Source organism: Pelmatolapia mariae, linkage group LG9 (genome assembly GCF_036321145.2).
Source record: "Pelmatolapia mariae isolate MD_Pm_ZW linkage group LG9, Pm_UMD_F_2, whole genome shotgun sequence".
Classification (NCBI taxonomy): Eukaryota; Metazoa; Chordata; class Actinopteri; order Cichliformes; family Cichlidae; genus Pelmatolapia; species Pelmatolapia mariae.
Genome location: NC_086235.1, coordinates 2,062,501 through 2,080,290, shown reverse-complemented (window position 1 = coordinate 2,080,290; position 17,790 = coordinate 2,062,501). Strand labels below are relative to the sequence as shown.

The 17,790-nt window shown below is 40.8% G+C and overlaps 1 protein-coding gene across 5 annotated transcripts in view; it reads right to left on the bottom strand.

The window, feature by feature from the left end:
- The window catches only part of LOC134634089 (NACHT, LRR and PYD domains-containing protein 12-like), a 28,747-nt gene extending 11,632 nt beyond the window's left edge, over positions 1–17,115 (bottom strand). For 2 of the 5 annotated variants that reach the window (XM_065471634.1, XM_065471638.1), the window contains exons 1-5: positions 17,048–17,115; positions 9,746–9,911; positions 9,437–9,571; positions 7,364–7,605; positions 5,516–7,259 (exon numbers count right to left, since the gene is read on the bottom strand). In XM_065471634.1, the coding sequence (XP_065327706.1) occupies positions 5,516–7,259; positions 7,364–7,605; positions 9,437–9,571; positions 9,746–9,885 (2,261 nt within the window). In that variant the 5' untranslated portion in view covers positions 9,886–9,911; positions 17,048–17,115. Of the gene's footprint in view, positions 1–5,515; positions 7,260–7,363; positions 7,606–9,436; positions 9,572–9,745; positions 9,912–13,693; positions 13,864–16,844; positions 16,880–17,047 lie in introns of those variants that run through there. The other 3 variants (XM_065471637.1, XM_065471635.1, XM_065471636.1) reach the window with 3 other exon arrangements.
- Positions 17,116–17,790: the final 675 nt, after the last annotated feature.

The following is a 17,790-nucleotide window of genomic DNA, read 5'->3' as shown; positions in this document are numbered from 1 at the left end:
CTGAATCAGTCACTTTTCTTTATTTCCTGATGTTCATATGTGTCATACATGTTTTAACCATTAATTTGGAATTAAACTGACATTTAATGTAGTTTAAGGAGGAAAGAGAAATTTCACCAGAGGATGTTGATGCTGTTCATGGAGACTGAAGACAGAATGATTTATCTGTCTGTTTCTTAATATTTCTGCTGCTCTTTCCTCTGGTGTAAAAATATTTTAACTGTTGGTTTTAATTCAAAATAAATGGTTAAAATGTTAAAATCCCAACAAACTTGTGGCGTTAGTGTTGATATTCTGTGAGTTATTTAAAGAGATCACACAGGTACAGGACATATTTTATGTTTAAGTTTATACATGTTTGTGGTGTGATGTGCATGTAGTGGGCTGTTATGTTGTAAACTGCATGGATGTGTTTGGGAACAGAAAGATTATTTTACTGCATAAAACGGCGCTGATCACATCAGCTGTTTCTGCCGCTGAACCACCTGACTCACACAGGCTCTCCTCCTCCACAGTCCTCGTTTATGAAGAGCTTTACAAACACAACATCACAGCCGTTTCAGTGCCAAACAGCCACTTCCTGCTACAGACAGTAAAGTGGGCAGTTTGTCCTGGTTTAACATAAACTCAATGCTGCAGCACTAAAGTGAACCCTCATGTTTAGTTTTAGTGTCCTTATTTTCCTCGGAGTCATCGATCCTGTCACTAGATAGCTAACATAAACTAACGCAAGTCTGTTAGCCTCAACCAACCAGTGTTTTAGAGCAGGGCTCAGTGGTGTAACTATTTGGTTTTAGAAGTGAAGAAGCTGAATGTTCGGATTAAACATCTTCATGAAACTTAAAGCAGTGCACTCACTTTTCTTTCTAAGCGGCCTTTCTTAGATCACCTGATATAACCTGAGTAAATTATGTCGAGTGTCAGCGGGGTTTGAAAACTCTGCGGCATGACCCGGGTGTTGCTGGTGGCACCATGAGCTTAGAACACTCAGTCAGCTCGGTCTAAAGTCATCGGCGCACTAACAGCCACAAATAGGCTCTAACGTGACAAACTGACCCGACATTTAAAGAGTGCCCACTACAGTCTCAGCTAAAACATATTAAAATGTGCAACGTCAAGGAATGTACACTGGACTCCATTTCAGTGCAAAATAATGAAAGTAAATCCATCCACCCATCCATTCTCCTCTGCCTGTCCTTATTATCAATAAAATAATTAATAAAACAGAAAATCATAGAAACAGTAATCTTTGTTATTGCATCATCACACATCAGTTCCCAGTAACTAGTCAGAATGAGACGTTGGTTTCATCTTCCTCACACTCATCTCACTCCCCGTTCACAACAGGTGGTGACTTTAACAGGTGTTACAACCTGGCTCAAAGCTGCAAAAGAGGGTGGAGACTGAAAACAGAGACTGGTTTCATTTTGAAATACTTAATAACCTCGGCTAAAGATGACACCAGACAGCGTGACAGGGTCTGACAATGAGTGGTGTCGTCGTCCTAGCCAACCTCGGCAGTTATTCACACACCATGACCAAAAACTCTTGCAGTGTCACAGCAGATAGAGGAGGAGTCACAGAGGAGCGTAACAACTGTGACAGATGCAACAGGAGGACGAGCTCCAACAGTAAACGAGTGACGTTGGTCCTGTTTTTATCTCCACTAAATATCTCCACTACACCTCTCTAACGTCACATGTAACAGAACACAGACACATCTGATTATCAGGGACCACGACCCTGAAAATAATGATTCTCCCAACACATCACCAACACTTTTATGGCAAACAGATAATAGTGAGTGACAAGAGGTGAACTGTTTCACATGCAGTTCACAGGGGTAAATACATTTAAACCAAAGACACTGGAAGACAAAATGAAAGGAACTGAAGGTTCAATTCAAGAAGCTCAACAGAACTCAAATGTAACATGATCAAGATTTCCTGTTAAAAACAGATATGTATAGTATAATAGTATACTATACTAATAATAGTGTGTAGTATAATAGTAGGCTATACTAATGATAGTGTGTAGTATAATAGTAGGCTATACTAATGATAGTGTGTAGTATAATAGTAGACTATACTAATAGTGTGTAGTATAATAGTAGACTATACTAATGATAGTGTGTAGTATAATAGTATACAATCCTAATAATAGTGTGTGGTATAATAGTATACTATACTAATGATAGTGTATGGTATAATAGTATACTATACTAATGATAGTGTGTAGTATAATAGTATACTATACTAATAATTGTGTATAGTATAATAGTATATGATACTAATAATAGTGTATAGTATAATAGTAGACTATACTAATAATAGTCTGTAGTATAATAGTAGACTATACTAATGATAGTGTGTAGTATAATAGTAGACTATACTAATGATAGTGTGTAGTATAATAGTATACTATAATATTATACTACACACTATCATTAGTATAGATTACTATTATACTACACACAATCATTAGTATAGTCTACTATTGTACTATTGTATGTTTTTACATGCTGTAGTGCCACTTGTGGGAGTATTTCAAGTTTCCATATATCAATACAACCGTTATAGCCCAAATTTTAATAATATGTATGCATTAAGTCCATAGTAACTACATAAATTGCAAAAACTTGTAGTGCAATAAACTACAAAAAAATTGAAAATCGTTTTTGTTTTGTTTTTTACATATATTTCTAGTTTAAAAAAAATTTAAGAGGTGTATCCCTCAAAACTGTAAATACAAAAGTCTTCATAGTTTTATTTTTGAGATACACTAATTTTTGTATACTACAGGAAAAATGAAAATAAATATTATAATGCATCAAAATAAACTATTTCCAACAGTGTAATTTGAGTTCTAAGCATCCCAGAAACGATACAGAAAAGCATAAAGTCAAACATGTCTTTTAAAAACACCAACATAGGCTTATAAGCCCTTTCGCGAAAATGACGTCACTTCCAGTTTCGGGCAGGTAATGGCGGACATGCGATAGTTCGCGCTGACGTGTATGCCAACGTAGGAAGTCTTATGAACGTCGGCAAAGCGTGTTTCTGGAATATTATCTTTTTGTTGCTGCAAGTGCTTCTTATGCAATTTTTGCAAAGTTATATGTGGAAGGAAACCGTGACCTTGGACAAGCTAATGGAATAAGATGTAAGTACAACTCCTCCGGTTTCACATGCAAAAAAAAAAAATATTGCACTACCTTACGTGGTTCCAGTTCTACAGGGGTTTAAAAATAGTTAGGTAAAACGGAGTGTGCCTGCTCCGACCGGTTGTAAAGGGTTAATTATATATTTTATGTAATAATTTATAAAATTTGGGTTAGTACGATATAAACGATAGAAGACAAATGGCACGATAGACACTTTTCTATCGTCCACACGATATATATCGTCATATCGCCCAGCACTAGTGTGTGGTATAATAGTATACGATACTAATGATAGTGTATGGTATAATAGTATACTATACTAATGCTAGTGTGTAGTATAATAGTATACAATACTAATAATAGTGTATAGTATAATAGTATACGATACTAATGATAGTGTATGGTATAATAGTATACTATACTAATAATAGTGTATGGTATAATAGTATACTATACTAATGATAGTGTGTAGTATAATAGTAGACTATACTAATAGTGTGTAGTATAATAGTAGACTATACTAATGATAGTGTGTAGTATAATAGTATACAATACTAATAATAGTGTGTGGTATAATAGTATACTATACTAATAATAGTGTGTAGTATAATAGTATACAATCCTAATAATAGTGTGTGGTATAATAGTATACAATACTAATGATAGTGTATGGTATAATAGTATACTATACTAATGATAGTGTGTAGTATAATAGTATACTATACTAATAATTGTGTATAGTATAATAGTATATGATACTAATAATAGTGTATAGTATAATAGTAGACTATACTAATAATAGTCTGTAGTATAATAGTAGACTATACTAATGATAGTGTGTAGTATAATAGTAGACTATACTAATGATAGTGTGTAGTATAATAGTAGACTATACTAATGATAGTGTGTAGTATAATAGTATACTATAATATTATACTACACACTATCATTAGTATAGATTACTATTATACTATACACAATTATTAGTAGACTATGCTAATGATAGTGTGTAGTATAATAGTATACGATACTAATAATAGTGTATAGTATTATAGTATACCATACTAATGATAGTGTGTAGTATAATAGTATACGATACTAATAATAGTGTATGGTATAATAGTATACTATACTAATAATAGTGTGTAGTATAATAGTATACTATACTAATAATAGTGTGTAGTATAATAGTATACTATACTAATAATAGTGTATAGTATAATAGTATACTATACTAATAATAGTGTGTGGTATAATAGTATACAATACTAATAATAGCGTATAGTATAATAGTATACTATACTAATGATAGTGTGTAGTATAATAGTATACTATACTAATAATAGTGTGTGGTATAATAGTAGACTATACTAATGATAGTGTGTAGTATAATAGTAGACTATACTAATGATAGTGTGTAGTATAATAGTAGACTATACTAATAATAGTGTGTAGTATAATAGTATACAATACTAATAATAGTGTATAGTATAATCGTATACTATACTAATGATAGTGTGTAGTATAATAGTAGACTATACTAATAATAGTGTGTAGTATAATAGTATACAATACTAATAATAGTGTATAGTATAATCGTATACTATACTAATGATAGTGTGTAGTATAATAGTATACTATACTAATAATAGTGTGTGGTATCATAGTATACAATACTAATAATAGTGTATAGTATAATAGTATACTATACTAATGATGTGTGTGGTATAATAGTATACAATACTAATAATAGTGTATAGTATAATAGTATACTATACTAATGATAGTGTGTAGTATAATAGTATACGAGAGAGTATAAGAGAGAGCTGAGCGTAAAAGCGAAGCTCTAAATTTACCGGTCGATCTACGTCCCTGCCCTCACCTATGGTCACGAGCTGTGGGCAGTGACTGGAAGAACCAGATCGTGGTTACAAGTGGGGAAAATAAATGTTCTCTGAAGGGTAGCTGGTGTCTCCCTTAGAGACGGGGTGAGGAGAATCCCCTTCACAACAGCTATCCAAGCGAACAAGACTCTCCAGGAGGTAAACATTTAAATATCCAAGTCTACCATAAAGAGAAAACTGCATGAAGGTAAACACAGATGCTGCATTACAATTCATTGCATGTGTTTTACATTAAGAATGGAGGATATACCATCCACTTTCACTCTGTCTGTAGCAGCAAGAGACTCTTTGTTGTTTGGCTAGCTGCACTGAAACAGGAGAATCCAGCTGTTAGCCGTAATGTTGGTGTTTGTAAAGCACTTTATAACCAAGGACTGAGTTTTTAATTTAAAGATTAAACTGTTAACCTGCACTGATCAATGATGTTAATGAGCACATCTGGACTCACCGAGCCTTTCTGCAGTTCCTCACAGCTGGAATCAGTCTCAGTCGTCCCTCCTTTGAAGCTTTGTACTTCTGCAGGTCAAACTTATCCAGAACCTCCTCTGACATCTGCAGCATGAAGGCCAGAGCTGAGCAGTGGATCATAGTGAGGTCCTTTGACCTTTCCTCTGACTTCAGGAACTCTTGGATCTGCTGATGTACTGAGAGGTCGTTCATCTCCATCAGACAGTGGAAGATGTTGATGCTTCTGTCAGGAGAGGATTTAACCTTCTTCTTCTTATTCTTCAGGTTCTTGATGACTCTCTGGATGGTTTCTGGACTGTTCTCTGTCTGACCCAGCAGACCTCCTAAGAGTCTCTGGTTGGACTCCAGACAGAGGCCATGAAGGAAGCGAACAAACAGGTCCAAGTGACCAATTTTACTCTGGAGGGATTTTTCCATGGCTCGTTTAAGGAAATCATCCAGAGATGACCCACTGTACTTTTGCCCCAAATAGTCCTTCAGCACCTCTGTCTTCCTGTTGGTGAAACAGTGGAACATGTAGACTGCAGCCAGAAACTCCTGAATGCTCAGATGAACAAAGCAGTAGACTCCTGAGTACACCGAGGCCTCTGTCACATCCAGACCACACTGCTCCAGGTCTTCTTGGTAGAACATGATGCTTCCTTTCTCCAGATGTTCAAACGCCAGCCTCCCCAGCTTCAGAAGAACTTCCCTGTCAGCCTCCGTCAGCTCCTGTGGACTCGTCTCATGTCCCTCATGGTACTTGTTCTTCTTCCTCTTTGTCTGAACCAGCAGGAAGTGTGAGTACATGTCAGTCAGGGTCTTGGGCAGCTCTCCTCTCTGCTCTGTAGTCAACATGTGCTCCAGAACTGTAGCAGTGATCCAGCAGAAGACTGGGATACTACACATGATGTGGAGGCTCCTGGATGTCTTCATGTGGGAGATGATTCTGCTGGACAGCTCTTCATCACTGAATCTCCTCCTGAAGTACTCCTCCTTCTGGGTGTCAGTGAAGCCTCGTACTTCTGTTAGCCTGTCGACACACGTAGGAGGGATCTGATTGGCCGCTGCAGGTCGGGAAGTTATCCAGACGAGAGCCGAGGGAAGCAGATTCCCCTGGATGAGGTTTGTCAGCAGCTGGCTGACTGATGACTTCTGTGTGACATCAGACAGCAGCTTCCTGTTGGTGAAATCCAATGAAAGTCTGCTTTCATCCAGGCCGTCAAAGATGAACAAAAGCTGAGAGACAGCCAGCTTCTCTGCTGTGACCTTCTGTAATGTTGGATGGAAAACATGGAGCAGCTCCAGAAGACTGTACTGCTCATCTCTGATCAGGTTCAGCTCCCTGAATGAAAGCAGAACCACCACACTGACATGTTGGTTCTCCAAGCCCTCTGCCCAGTCCAGAGTGAACTTCTGCACTGAGAAGGTTTTACCAACACCAGCCACGCCGTTGGTCAGAACCACTCTGATGGGTCTCTGTTGGTCAGGTAAGGCTTTAAAGATGTCCTGGCACCTGATTGGAGTGTCATGGCGGGCGTCCATCTTGGAAGCTGTCTCCAGCTGCCTCGCCTCATGTTGGGTATGAACCTCTTCACTCTGTCCCTCTGTGATGTAGAGCTCAGTGTAGATCCTGTTGAGGAGGGTTCTACTTCCTGTTTCATCACTTCCTTCAGTCACACGTTCACATCTCCTCCTCAGACTGATCTTATGTTCATCTAAAACCTCCTGCAGACCAACATCTGCTGAAAGAAAGAAAAACAGAAAGAAAACTCTTCAATGTCTGAACAACAACAAGAAGTCCAGTTTTCAGAAATGAGTCCATCAGCAGACAGATGTTCAGTCTTACTTTGTACACAGCTGCTCTGACTGGCTGTCTGCAGTCCAGCTCTGCTTCTGGATCTTTTTCCACACTGGGGACAGGAGGAGTCTCCTGATGAAGCAGACTGGTCCCAGTATGAGGAGATGCACCGTCTGCAGAACCAGTGTCCACAGCTGGTAGAGACTGGATCCTTCAGGACGTCCTGACACAAAGCACAGCAGGACAGCTGCTCCTCCTCACAAACATCACTCCTCTTCCTCTTCCTCCCTCTGTGAACACATTTCTTTATCAGTAAAATCATTGACTGTCAGTGACAAACATCCAGATTTGATGACACTGTGCAGAAGCTCTGATGGTCACAGAGAAAAGTCAAAGTGGAGAAACTTCTGTTTGAGTTCAGAATCCAAGTTTCCTTTGCTGTTCCTGTCTTATTAAACACAGAGTGATCAGCCTACAAACTCCACAGTAAAAGCCTTCATCACACAGCTGATTATGTCCTTCACTGGATGTACTGGAAGTTTGGGATCCATCACTTTGAACTGACCTTTGACCTCCTCTAAAAACTGTGGTGGAGCAGCGGTGTCACATTCAGAGCTTTCAGCTTTATTTTGAAAGAGTTCAGTCATCAGGAAGTGAACTTCTGGGTTCTGATTTTCTTTCTCTTATTTTACAGAAGTGAAGAAGAAGAACTAAAAGCTTTGAAATGATCTGAGTGATATTTTTGAACATTACAAACTGAGTTCAGCCTCCAGCAGTAACTTTGTTTCATGATGCCTCCCTGATGATGTGATGTTTGATTACAAACCTGTTTATGTGTCAGACATTCATCACATGAACACAGGCAGAAACAAGAAGCCAATGAAACAAATGACAGAAACGTGTTCATTCACTGCCATCATCCATGTTTTCTATGTGCAGATGTTTGTAAAGAACACGTGTGCAGCGCTTTGTTCTGAGTATCTGCTGTCAGCACACAGAGCAGCAATAACTACAACCACACGTTTCTGTAGATCCTGAACATCAGCCTGGAGGAATCTGACCTCAGGTCTGCACACAGAGCAGCTTCACCTCTGGGATGATGCTGCTTCAGCTCCTTCTACAATCAGGCAGAAGCTTCTGCACCATCAGGACACAAACAGAGAGGAGCTTCTATCCTCAGACCATCCAAGTCCTAAATCAGAACGTGCTCCCCTCATAATAAAGTAATAAATAATAATAAAGTGTACTTTATTGAGCCCCGTGGGGAAATTCCTCTCTGCATTTAACCCATTCACTCAGTGAAGCAGTGGGCAGCCATTGGGCGCCCGGGGAGCAGTGTGTAGGGACGGTACCTTGCTCAGGGGTACCTCAGGGTAGCTGTTCAGGGGAATCGAACCCCCGACCTTCCGATCATGGGGCCACCACTCTACCTACTGAGCTATCCCTGTCCCTCATAGCATCACCATCAGGGTTTAAACAGGACCTTACATCATGATCTTGTCTCACTGTCATATTTCAGATCATATCTGATTCATTATGACGTCACACGCTGCTGCACTGATCCTGCTGCTTCATTACTGCTGATATTACTCTGCTCACTCTGTTCAGTTACTCTGTTTCCATCACTTTGCTCATCTGCACTGCTCTGTCAGTACATGCTGTGCTAATGTGGCACAAAGCACGTTAACATCTGCACAATGTGTCATTATTTCATTTAATGACTGTTTCTAATGTTTTGTCCAGTCACAGGAGCAGCTCAGCACATTTCACTGTGTTGTACGTGTTTGACGATGCCTGTGACAAATAAACAGCCTCGGACTCTTCAATCTTCTTCTTTCTTTGGAGATCAGCTCAGTGGCCTGTTGAGACCATCTTTCTATTTCTGATGACTCAGTTCAGATTATTATTCTGATACTTTCTTTTAAAATGTGATGAAATCGTTTATCTGACGTTCTGACACAAACACACCAAAACAGTCCCAAACAGCAGAAACCACCACGTTACACACAGTGGAATAAAATACAGGCAACTACAAATGAAAACACTTTTAAAATATAAACTAAAATTACAAAGTGGTCACAGAATTTCAAACACCCATAAATGAGTCAGCAGATCTCTTACATGGTCAGATGAGCTCCATGACTGAAGAACTTTCTTGCTGCAGGTTCATGACTGAAGTTTGGAGGAATTATTTCTCTGGACCAGTCACTCCTCACAGACACACAGCTGGATGCTGGAGACTGTGACCTCTGACCTCTGCAAACACAAACACATCACATTCATATCACATGAATTACTGATTAATCTCTGTTTAAAATCTATGAAGCAGCTGCAAACACACAAACTGGAGAATGTGATGGTTTCTGTCAGTAATAGTTGTCTCAGATTAGAGTACAGACGGCTGCAGAGAAGAAATCATTAGAATCTTACATGGTCAGCTGAGCTCCATGATTGAAGAACTTTGTTGCTGCAGGTCCATGACTGAAGTATGGAGGTCTTTCTTTGGACCAGTCACTCCTCACAGACACACAGCTGGATGCTGCAGATGCTGCTCCGTCCTCTTCCTCCATCTTCTTGATGTCAGGGTGGAGTTAGTCTGAGAGGTAAACACACACACTCAGAGGTGCTGTTGTACTGGAAGCATCACACTGACGGGTTTCTAATGTTGGAGCTTTGGCCCTAAAGTCCAAACCAGTTATTTTAGAGGCTCAAAGTCTTTAGAAAAACACCAAAACCATCACATTATTTAATAAGTACATGATCAGGTGGATGAAGGAACTCAGTGTGTTTGGGATCATCATCATGGTGAGGAGCCCACATGTTACGGCTCCTTTGGAGAGAAGCTGAGGATCACTGCAGGAAGTGAGCTCATGAAACCAAACTGCTTGTTAATAATTTTACCTCCTCACTACGTACGACTCTGGATACTGTAGCTCCAGTGAAAACTAAGGCCTCAAATCAGAAGTACCTGACTCCGTGGTATAATTCTCAAACACGTAGCCTAAAGCAGATAACTCGTAAGCTGGAGAGGAAATGGCGTGTCACAAATTTAGAGGATCATCTGGAGAAATAGTTTGTTGCTTTATAAGAAAGCCCTCCGCAAAGCCAGAACATCTTACTATTCGTCACTGATTGAAGAAAATAAGAACAACCCCAGGTTTCTCTTCAGCACTGTAGCCAGGCTGACAAACAGTCAGAGCTCTGTTGAGCCAACCATCCCTTTAACGTTAACTAGTAATGACTTCATGAACTTCTTCACTAATAAAATTCTTATCATTAGAGAAAAAATTACCAATAATCATCCCACAGATGTAATATTATCTACAGCTACTTTTAGTACCATTGATGTTAAGTTAGACTCTTTTTCTCCAATTGATCTTTCTGAGTTAACTTCAATAATTACTTCCTCCAAACCATCAACGTGTCTTTTAGACCCCATTCCTACAAAACTGCTCAAAGAAGTCCTGCCATTAATTAATTCTTCAATCTTAAATATGATCAACCTATCTCTAATAATCAGCTATGTACCACAGGCCTTCAAGCTGGCTGTAGTTAAACCTTTACTCAAAAAGCATCTCTAGACCCAGCTGTCTTAGCTAATTACAGGCCAATCTCCAACCTTCCTTTCATATCAAACATCCTTGAAAGAGTAGTTGTCAAACAGCTAACAGATCATCTGCAGAGGAATGGCTTATTTGAAGAGTTTCAGTCAGGTTTCAGAGCTCATCACAGCACAGAAACAGCTTTAGTGAAGGTTACAAATGATCTTCTTATGGCCTCTGACAGTGGACTCATCTCTGTGCTTGTCCTGCTAGACCTTAGTGCAGCGTTCCATACTGTCGACCATAATATCCTATTAGAGCGATTAGAACATGCTGTAGGTATTACAGGTACTGCACTGCAGTGGTTTGTATCATATCTATCTAATAGACTCCAATTTGTTCATGTAAATGGAGAGTCCTCTTCACACACTGAGGTTAATTATGGAGTTCCACAGGGTTCAGTGCTAGGACCAATTCTGTTTACATTATACATGCTTCCCTTAGGCAGCATCATTAGAAGACATAGCATACATTTACACTGCTATGCTGATGACACCCAGCTCTATCTATCCATGAAGCCAGGTAACACACACCAATGAGTTAACCTGCAGGAATGTCTTAAAGACATAAAGACCTGGATGGCCGCTAACTTTCTGCTTCTTAATTCAGATCAAACTGAGGTTATTGTACTCGGCCCTGAAAATCTTAGAAATATGGTATCTAACCAGATTCTTACTCTGGATGGCATTACCTTGGCCTCCAGTAACACTGTGAGGAACCTTGGAGTCATTTTTGACCAGGACATGTCCTTCAATGCACATATTAAACAAATATGTAAGACCGCTTTCTTCCATTTGCGCAACATCTCTAAAATTAGAAATATCCTGTCTCAGAGTGACGCTGAAAAACTAGTTCATGCATTTATTACTTCCAGGCTGGACAACTGTAATTCATTATTATCAGGAAGTCCTAAAAACTCGCTGAAAAGCTTTCAGTTAATCCAAAATGCTGCAGCAAGAGTCCTGACAGGGACTAGAAAGAGAGAGCAGATTTCTCCTGTATTGGCTTCCCTTCATTGGCTTCCTGTTAAATCCAGAATTGAATTCAAAATTCTGCTCCTCACATACAAGGTCTTAAATAATCAGGCCCCATCTTATCTTAATGACCTTGTAGTACCATATCACCCTATTAGAGCACTTCGCTCTCACACTGCAGGCTTACTTGTTGTTCCTAGAGTATTTAAAAGTAGAATGGGAGGCAGAGCCTTCAGTTTTCAGGCCCCTCTTCTGTGGAACCAGCTTCCAGTTTGGATTCAGGAGACAGACACTATCTCTACTTTCAAGATTAGGCTTCAAACTTTCCTTTTTGCTAAAGCATATAGTTAGTGCTGGACCAGGTGACCCTGAATCCTCCCTTAGTTATGCTGCAATAGACGTAGGCTGCCGGGGATTCCCATGATGCATTGAGTTTTTCCTTTCCAGTCACCTTTCTCACTCACTATGTGTTTTTTTTTTTTTTTTTTTATAAACCTGTCCCGTTTGGTTCTTTTGCCATCAGAATTATTGTCTAAAGGCGAAGAAAGATGCCCAACGGATTTACTTTACCAAATGGACCATCCCAGCCTTGCCGTAATGGTCCATTTGATTTACCTTTTATTGTTTATTTTATTTTATTTTTTTTTTTTACTTGCTAGATACGGGACAGGGGAAAAGAAAAGGGAGAAAGAAAGAGGGGGGAAAAACAAAACAAACAAAAAAAACAAAACAGCGGAGAACAGGGACGGGGATAAAGGGCAAAAAACAAAAACCAACAAAATAAGCAGACAAAAAATACATATATCGATCACCTGTTGAGAAAGAAAAAAGAAAACAAGCAGAAGAAAACGAGAGTAATAGAATAAACAACATCACAATGATATATGGGAATATAACACTACATACTTAATATTAAACATTATTGTGCAGCACGTAAGATCGACAGCGCACAGTGTGCTTTGAGGTAGGAGCCAAAAAGGGTGTAGTTTGTGTGTGTGATCACCTGTGTGTACACCTGTGAGCATGAGCGCGCTTGTATTTAAAAGGTTCCTTAATGTAATGATCTGCTAGAGGGTGTGGGGGGCCACAGTCCCATCCTCCAGGGCATGAAGCAGGTATGGAGGAGATCAAAACTCCAGACATCCAGAGGCCCCCAGAACACAAGAGACCAAGGAAGACCAACAGAGGGGCAGCCGCGCCACTGTCCCAGAAAGAGCTGAGGAGAGTCCCAGATGAGGGATCACTCAGCAGCCGCGGAGCAGAAGCCAGGGGGGGTTGCAGTGACGTGCCCGTGAGCTCCGCCGGCAGCCAGCTGTGCCTGAGTGACCGAGCCCCAGGCCGAGAGGCCGAGGGCACCCCACCCCCGAAGTGGCCCGAGCGAGCCCCAGGTTCCAGGCCCCGATAAGCAGCCAACAAGGAGTGAGCCGGTGTGTACCCGGACGCCCACCCCCGGACACAAAGAACCACCAACGCATCGATGTCTGAGGGCGTCTGCCACCGGCAGGGGAAGTGGTGGGGGGAGATAGGCCTCCAAACCTTGGAGGGCCTGAGATGTCCCCAGAGAGGTGGCGTCTGATACCCAACCTGACATATAGACACAGACATACAGGCACACTCAAATACAAACATCCATTCCCACCCTCATGCTCTCATAGGCAATTACTCAGCACTCAACCAACGTGGAGACAGACATAAAGAGACGCTGTACACACAATCACACTCCCCAAGCGTACTCTAAGAACCGGGTCTAGGTACCCTTGCCCCTGGAGGGGGAAACTGCACCCAGACCCAGGTGGTGTTACCCTTTTCCCTGCAGTGGGGAGAAGCAGACTGCCCCGACTCCGCAGCAGCAGGGAGGCCCCACATTCCAGACCCCAGTCGGACGGCCAACTCCTCCTCCTAGCCCCCCCGCTCCAGCAGGCCGCAGAGACCGGGGGTGTGAGAAGACTCCAAACCTCCCTCTACCCGCTCATATGGAGTGTTGATGTATATGTGTTCTAAGGTGCAATTAAAACCCAGGAGGGCATGGAGCTACCTGCCAGAGAGCAGCAGGTAAGCGCATAGCCCCTCCTGATAGCCCTCAATGTCTACGTGTATTTAAAATTGAGAGGTGGGCAACGACGCCAGGGGTGAGGTGTACACCCTGATGGTAATTTGGAGTCCGTGTTGTGAGCCCACCCCCAAGATCCTATATGTATGTGTTATGAGAGTGTGAGTAATGTGAATGTCTAAGTTGTGAGATAAAATTGAGGCAGAGGCAGCCAGAAGGGGACAGAGGGGGGGGATGCCTCCTCTGCACCCTGGTGACACACCCCTACCCCAAGGCCCTGCATGTGTGGGTGATTGTGGTGGAGCGGGAAGAGGGAGGCAGCTGGAGATGGGGAGGGAAGAAAGGGAGGGGCACTATGTGTTAATAGACCTCTCTGCATCGAATCATATCTGTTATTAATCTCTGTCTCTCTTCCACAGCATGTCTTTATCCTGTCTTCCTTCTCTCACCCCAACCAATCACAGCAGATGGCCCCGCCCCTCCCTGAGCCTGGTTCTGCCGGAGGTTTCTTCCTGTTAAAAGGGAGTTTTTCCTTCCCACTGTTGCCAAAGTGCTTGCTCATAGGGGGTCGTATGATTGTTGGGTTTTTCTCTGTATTTATTATTGTGCTATCTACTGTACAATATAAAGCGCCTTGAGGCGACATTTGTTGTGATTTGGCGCTATATAAATAAAATTGAATTGAATTGAATTGAATTGAATTGAATTGAACTGTTTGTGAGCAGGATGACTGTGTTATTGGACCTGCTCTGTGTTCTACATATGATCAATACTTCAAATATCTGTAAACATGTCATCTTATATTTGTTGCACTTGGTCACATCTGTCTTTAAAAATAGATTTTAATGTCACTGAGAGTTCTTTTCTACCTTTATTGGTTTATTTTGGAATAAATGAAATATAAAGGAGCCAAAAACTGCCTGCAGCTTCTGCTCTGTGACAGGAAACTACTGTCAGGCTCAAAATGACTTCAGATTATTCATCACAGAGTTTATAGATCACAGGACACGTTACAGTTTTACTGTCGATGTTTTAGCTTAAAAGAATGACGTGATAAGGTCTTACTGTGAATCTGCGCGCTCATTGGCTAATACCCTGAGACTGACAGGTGGTTATCCAACCTTTGTTTCTGAAGGGATTTTCAGATCAGACCTGATGTTTCTGCTACAGCCTGTTTACCGATATAATCAATATCAGATATCAGAGCAACAGAAACCTCGGTGATCAGTGTCACTACCCGATCTGTACCGGAAACCCGATCGATACCCCGCATGCGCGAAAGGTGTCTACTTCCGGTCGAAGCGTTTTACGATAGTTACGGGTCAGAGTATCTGTTAAGATGTTAAGAATAATAAGTATCTCTTAAAATGTTTCCAATAATGAAACATTTTAATATAATGTAGACAAAAACGAAAAATAAAAAGATAGTTACGGATCAGGACTCCCCGATCCTTACTGCGCATGTGCAAAGTCGGACCGTACAAATCGGGTCTACCCGATCCGTACCGCGCATGTGCAGGGGTTTTCTTCTTCTTCTGTTCGTTTAATGGCAGTTTACTCCCCAGTGTACGAAGATACTGCCACCTGCTGACCGAGCGAATGAACCCTATTGTAAACTGAATTAGCGTCATTACAAACGTGTGTTAAATTTGATTTAGTGATAGTCGAGTGTGTTTATGCTTGTCTGTGTGGAGAGGATTGATTGGAATAGTGATGATGATGTCCGCTATCACTGTCAATTGTCAGTAAACACTTCATCTGGCTGATGAATCTTCACGTGACATATTACAAAGTCTGCATTATTAACTCTGTAATTAGGCGCCATAATTCTTATTTTACGGCGCTGTTGTTCAATCGGGGAACGCTCTCTGTTGAGGAGAAAAGCAGGAATTTGTTTGTATACATTGTTTAAATGTCCCGGTAGTCGAAAAGGAGGCAGAGCTGTTGAGAAATGCTAGGAGCTAACTGGGCGCTAACCATATCATTCAAATATATTGAATGTCGCAATGTTGGCAAAGAGAGGAAGTGACGTAAGATTCGCGCATGCGGGGTACCGATCGGGTTTCCGGTACCGATCGGGTAGCGACAATCAGGACGCCGGGACTGAGAACAGGAAGTGGCTCAAACAGTTTAAAGTCAGCCTGAAATGAGTTTGTCGCCATATGTTAACTGTACATTTTGTAATTGTGTGAAGGAAGATATTTCTCATTTATTTTGGTCATGCTTATACACGAATCTTTTCTGGCAAGAATTTTGTGTTTTTGTTGTTTCCTTAATCTTTTCTGAGTTCTCTCTTTGTTATGAGAAAATATTGTTTGGTTTCTTTAAGTACCCCATGCACAGGGCAAACGAATTTTATTTGATTAATTTATTGATATTATTAGCTAAATTTCATATACATAAGTCGAAATTTTCTAATGCAAAACCATCCTTTCAGTGCTTTTTAAATGAAACCAAACAATATGTAAAAACCATACAACATTCTCAAAATTTAAAAGCTGTCAAAACCATAAACTTATGTTCCCTGTTTAATATCGTGTGATTCTTTGTTAGACTGTTTTGTTTTCCCATAGAAACCCCCTGACATTGTGCTTGTTATTTTTTTGTATTTGTATTCTGTGCTTTGTCAATAAAGCGTATTCAGGAAAGAAAAAAAAAAAAGAGTTTGTCGCCATTTTAGTTTTTAAAAATGCCGTGATAGGGGCGGGTCTTACTGCGAACCTGCGCGCTCATTGGCTAATACCTTGAGATTGACAAGTCGTTATCCAATGAGCGCGCGGGGTCTTCCGACATACAGTAGTTTCCTTTGAAAAACCAAAGTCTGATTATTTTTGCCTCCACTGACGGAGCCTGTTGTTCCCGCCACAGAGACACAGTAATGTCAGAGCGGTGTTAACACTCACCTGCCTCAGCACAGCTCTCACTCTCCTCCTGCTCTCTCAGCTAAACGGAGGCTCAGCTAAACTGCGCACTTCGCTTCACTTCCTCTCTACTTACAGGAAACCAGCGCTCAGAGGACCGACCGGCCTCACGTTTCACCCACAGACACGAACAGCGTGGAATTATTTTATGTCATAAGAAGAAACATATTCATGTTAACACTCACCTGCCTCAGCTCCACCTTCCTCCTCCTGCTGCTCTGAACGGAGGATCAACACTTTCACTGCTCCTCCCTAAACACAGCTGGGACTTGTAGTTTTTACCTTGTGACTTGTAGTTTTTACCTTCCGGTGCGGTCTTTGTTTATGTTCAAGTGATTTCGATCATGTCAACAAAGAAAAGAAATAACTGCTGTACACAATCAGAGCTACATGTCAGTGTGGCTTCACGTGTTCTGATTCAGTTACATATCGAGTGGGAGGAAGTGCACACGGATTTAATCCCAGCCCTTCACCAAACTTATCAGACAGGATCTATTCAGCTTCCTTACTGATATAATCTGCATAATAACAACTAACGTATTTACAGTATCATATATACACCACATAAAGTCACATTATTATCATGTCATCATGTTTTTGTGCTTCCACACCTCCAGTTTGAACAGTTCAAACTCTCCCTGTGAAATAAGCAGCTGGACCTTTCGCTGCAACACACTGTGAGACAAACTGCACACAGACAGTTTGTGCTGCAACTTTAGCAAATCGGTTTGATGTTTGGAGGCTCGCTGTGAAATGACACAATAACTCCCCTCAAATGCTTAAAGCAAAAGTAACAAGTAAGATAAGAAGAACTTTATTGTCATTGTAGTTATACAACGAGATTTGTTTGGTAGCTCACAGAGGCCCGCAGCCATAAAACAAGAAGCAGCATAGTGATAAATAACAGTGGTAAAAGTATAAGATATAA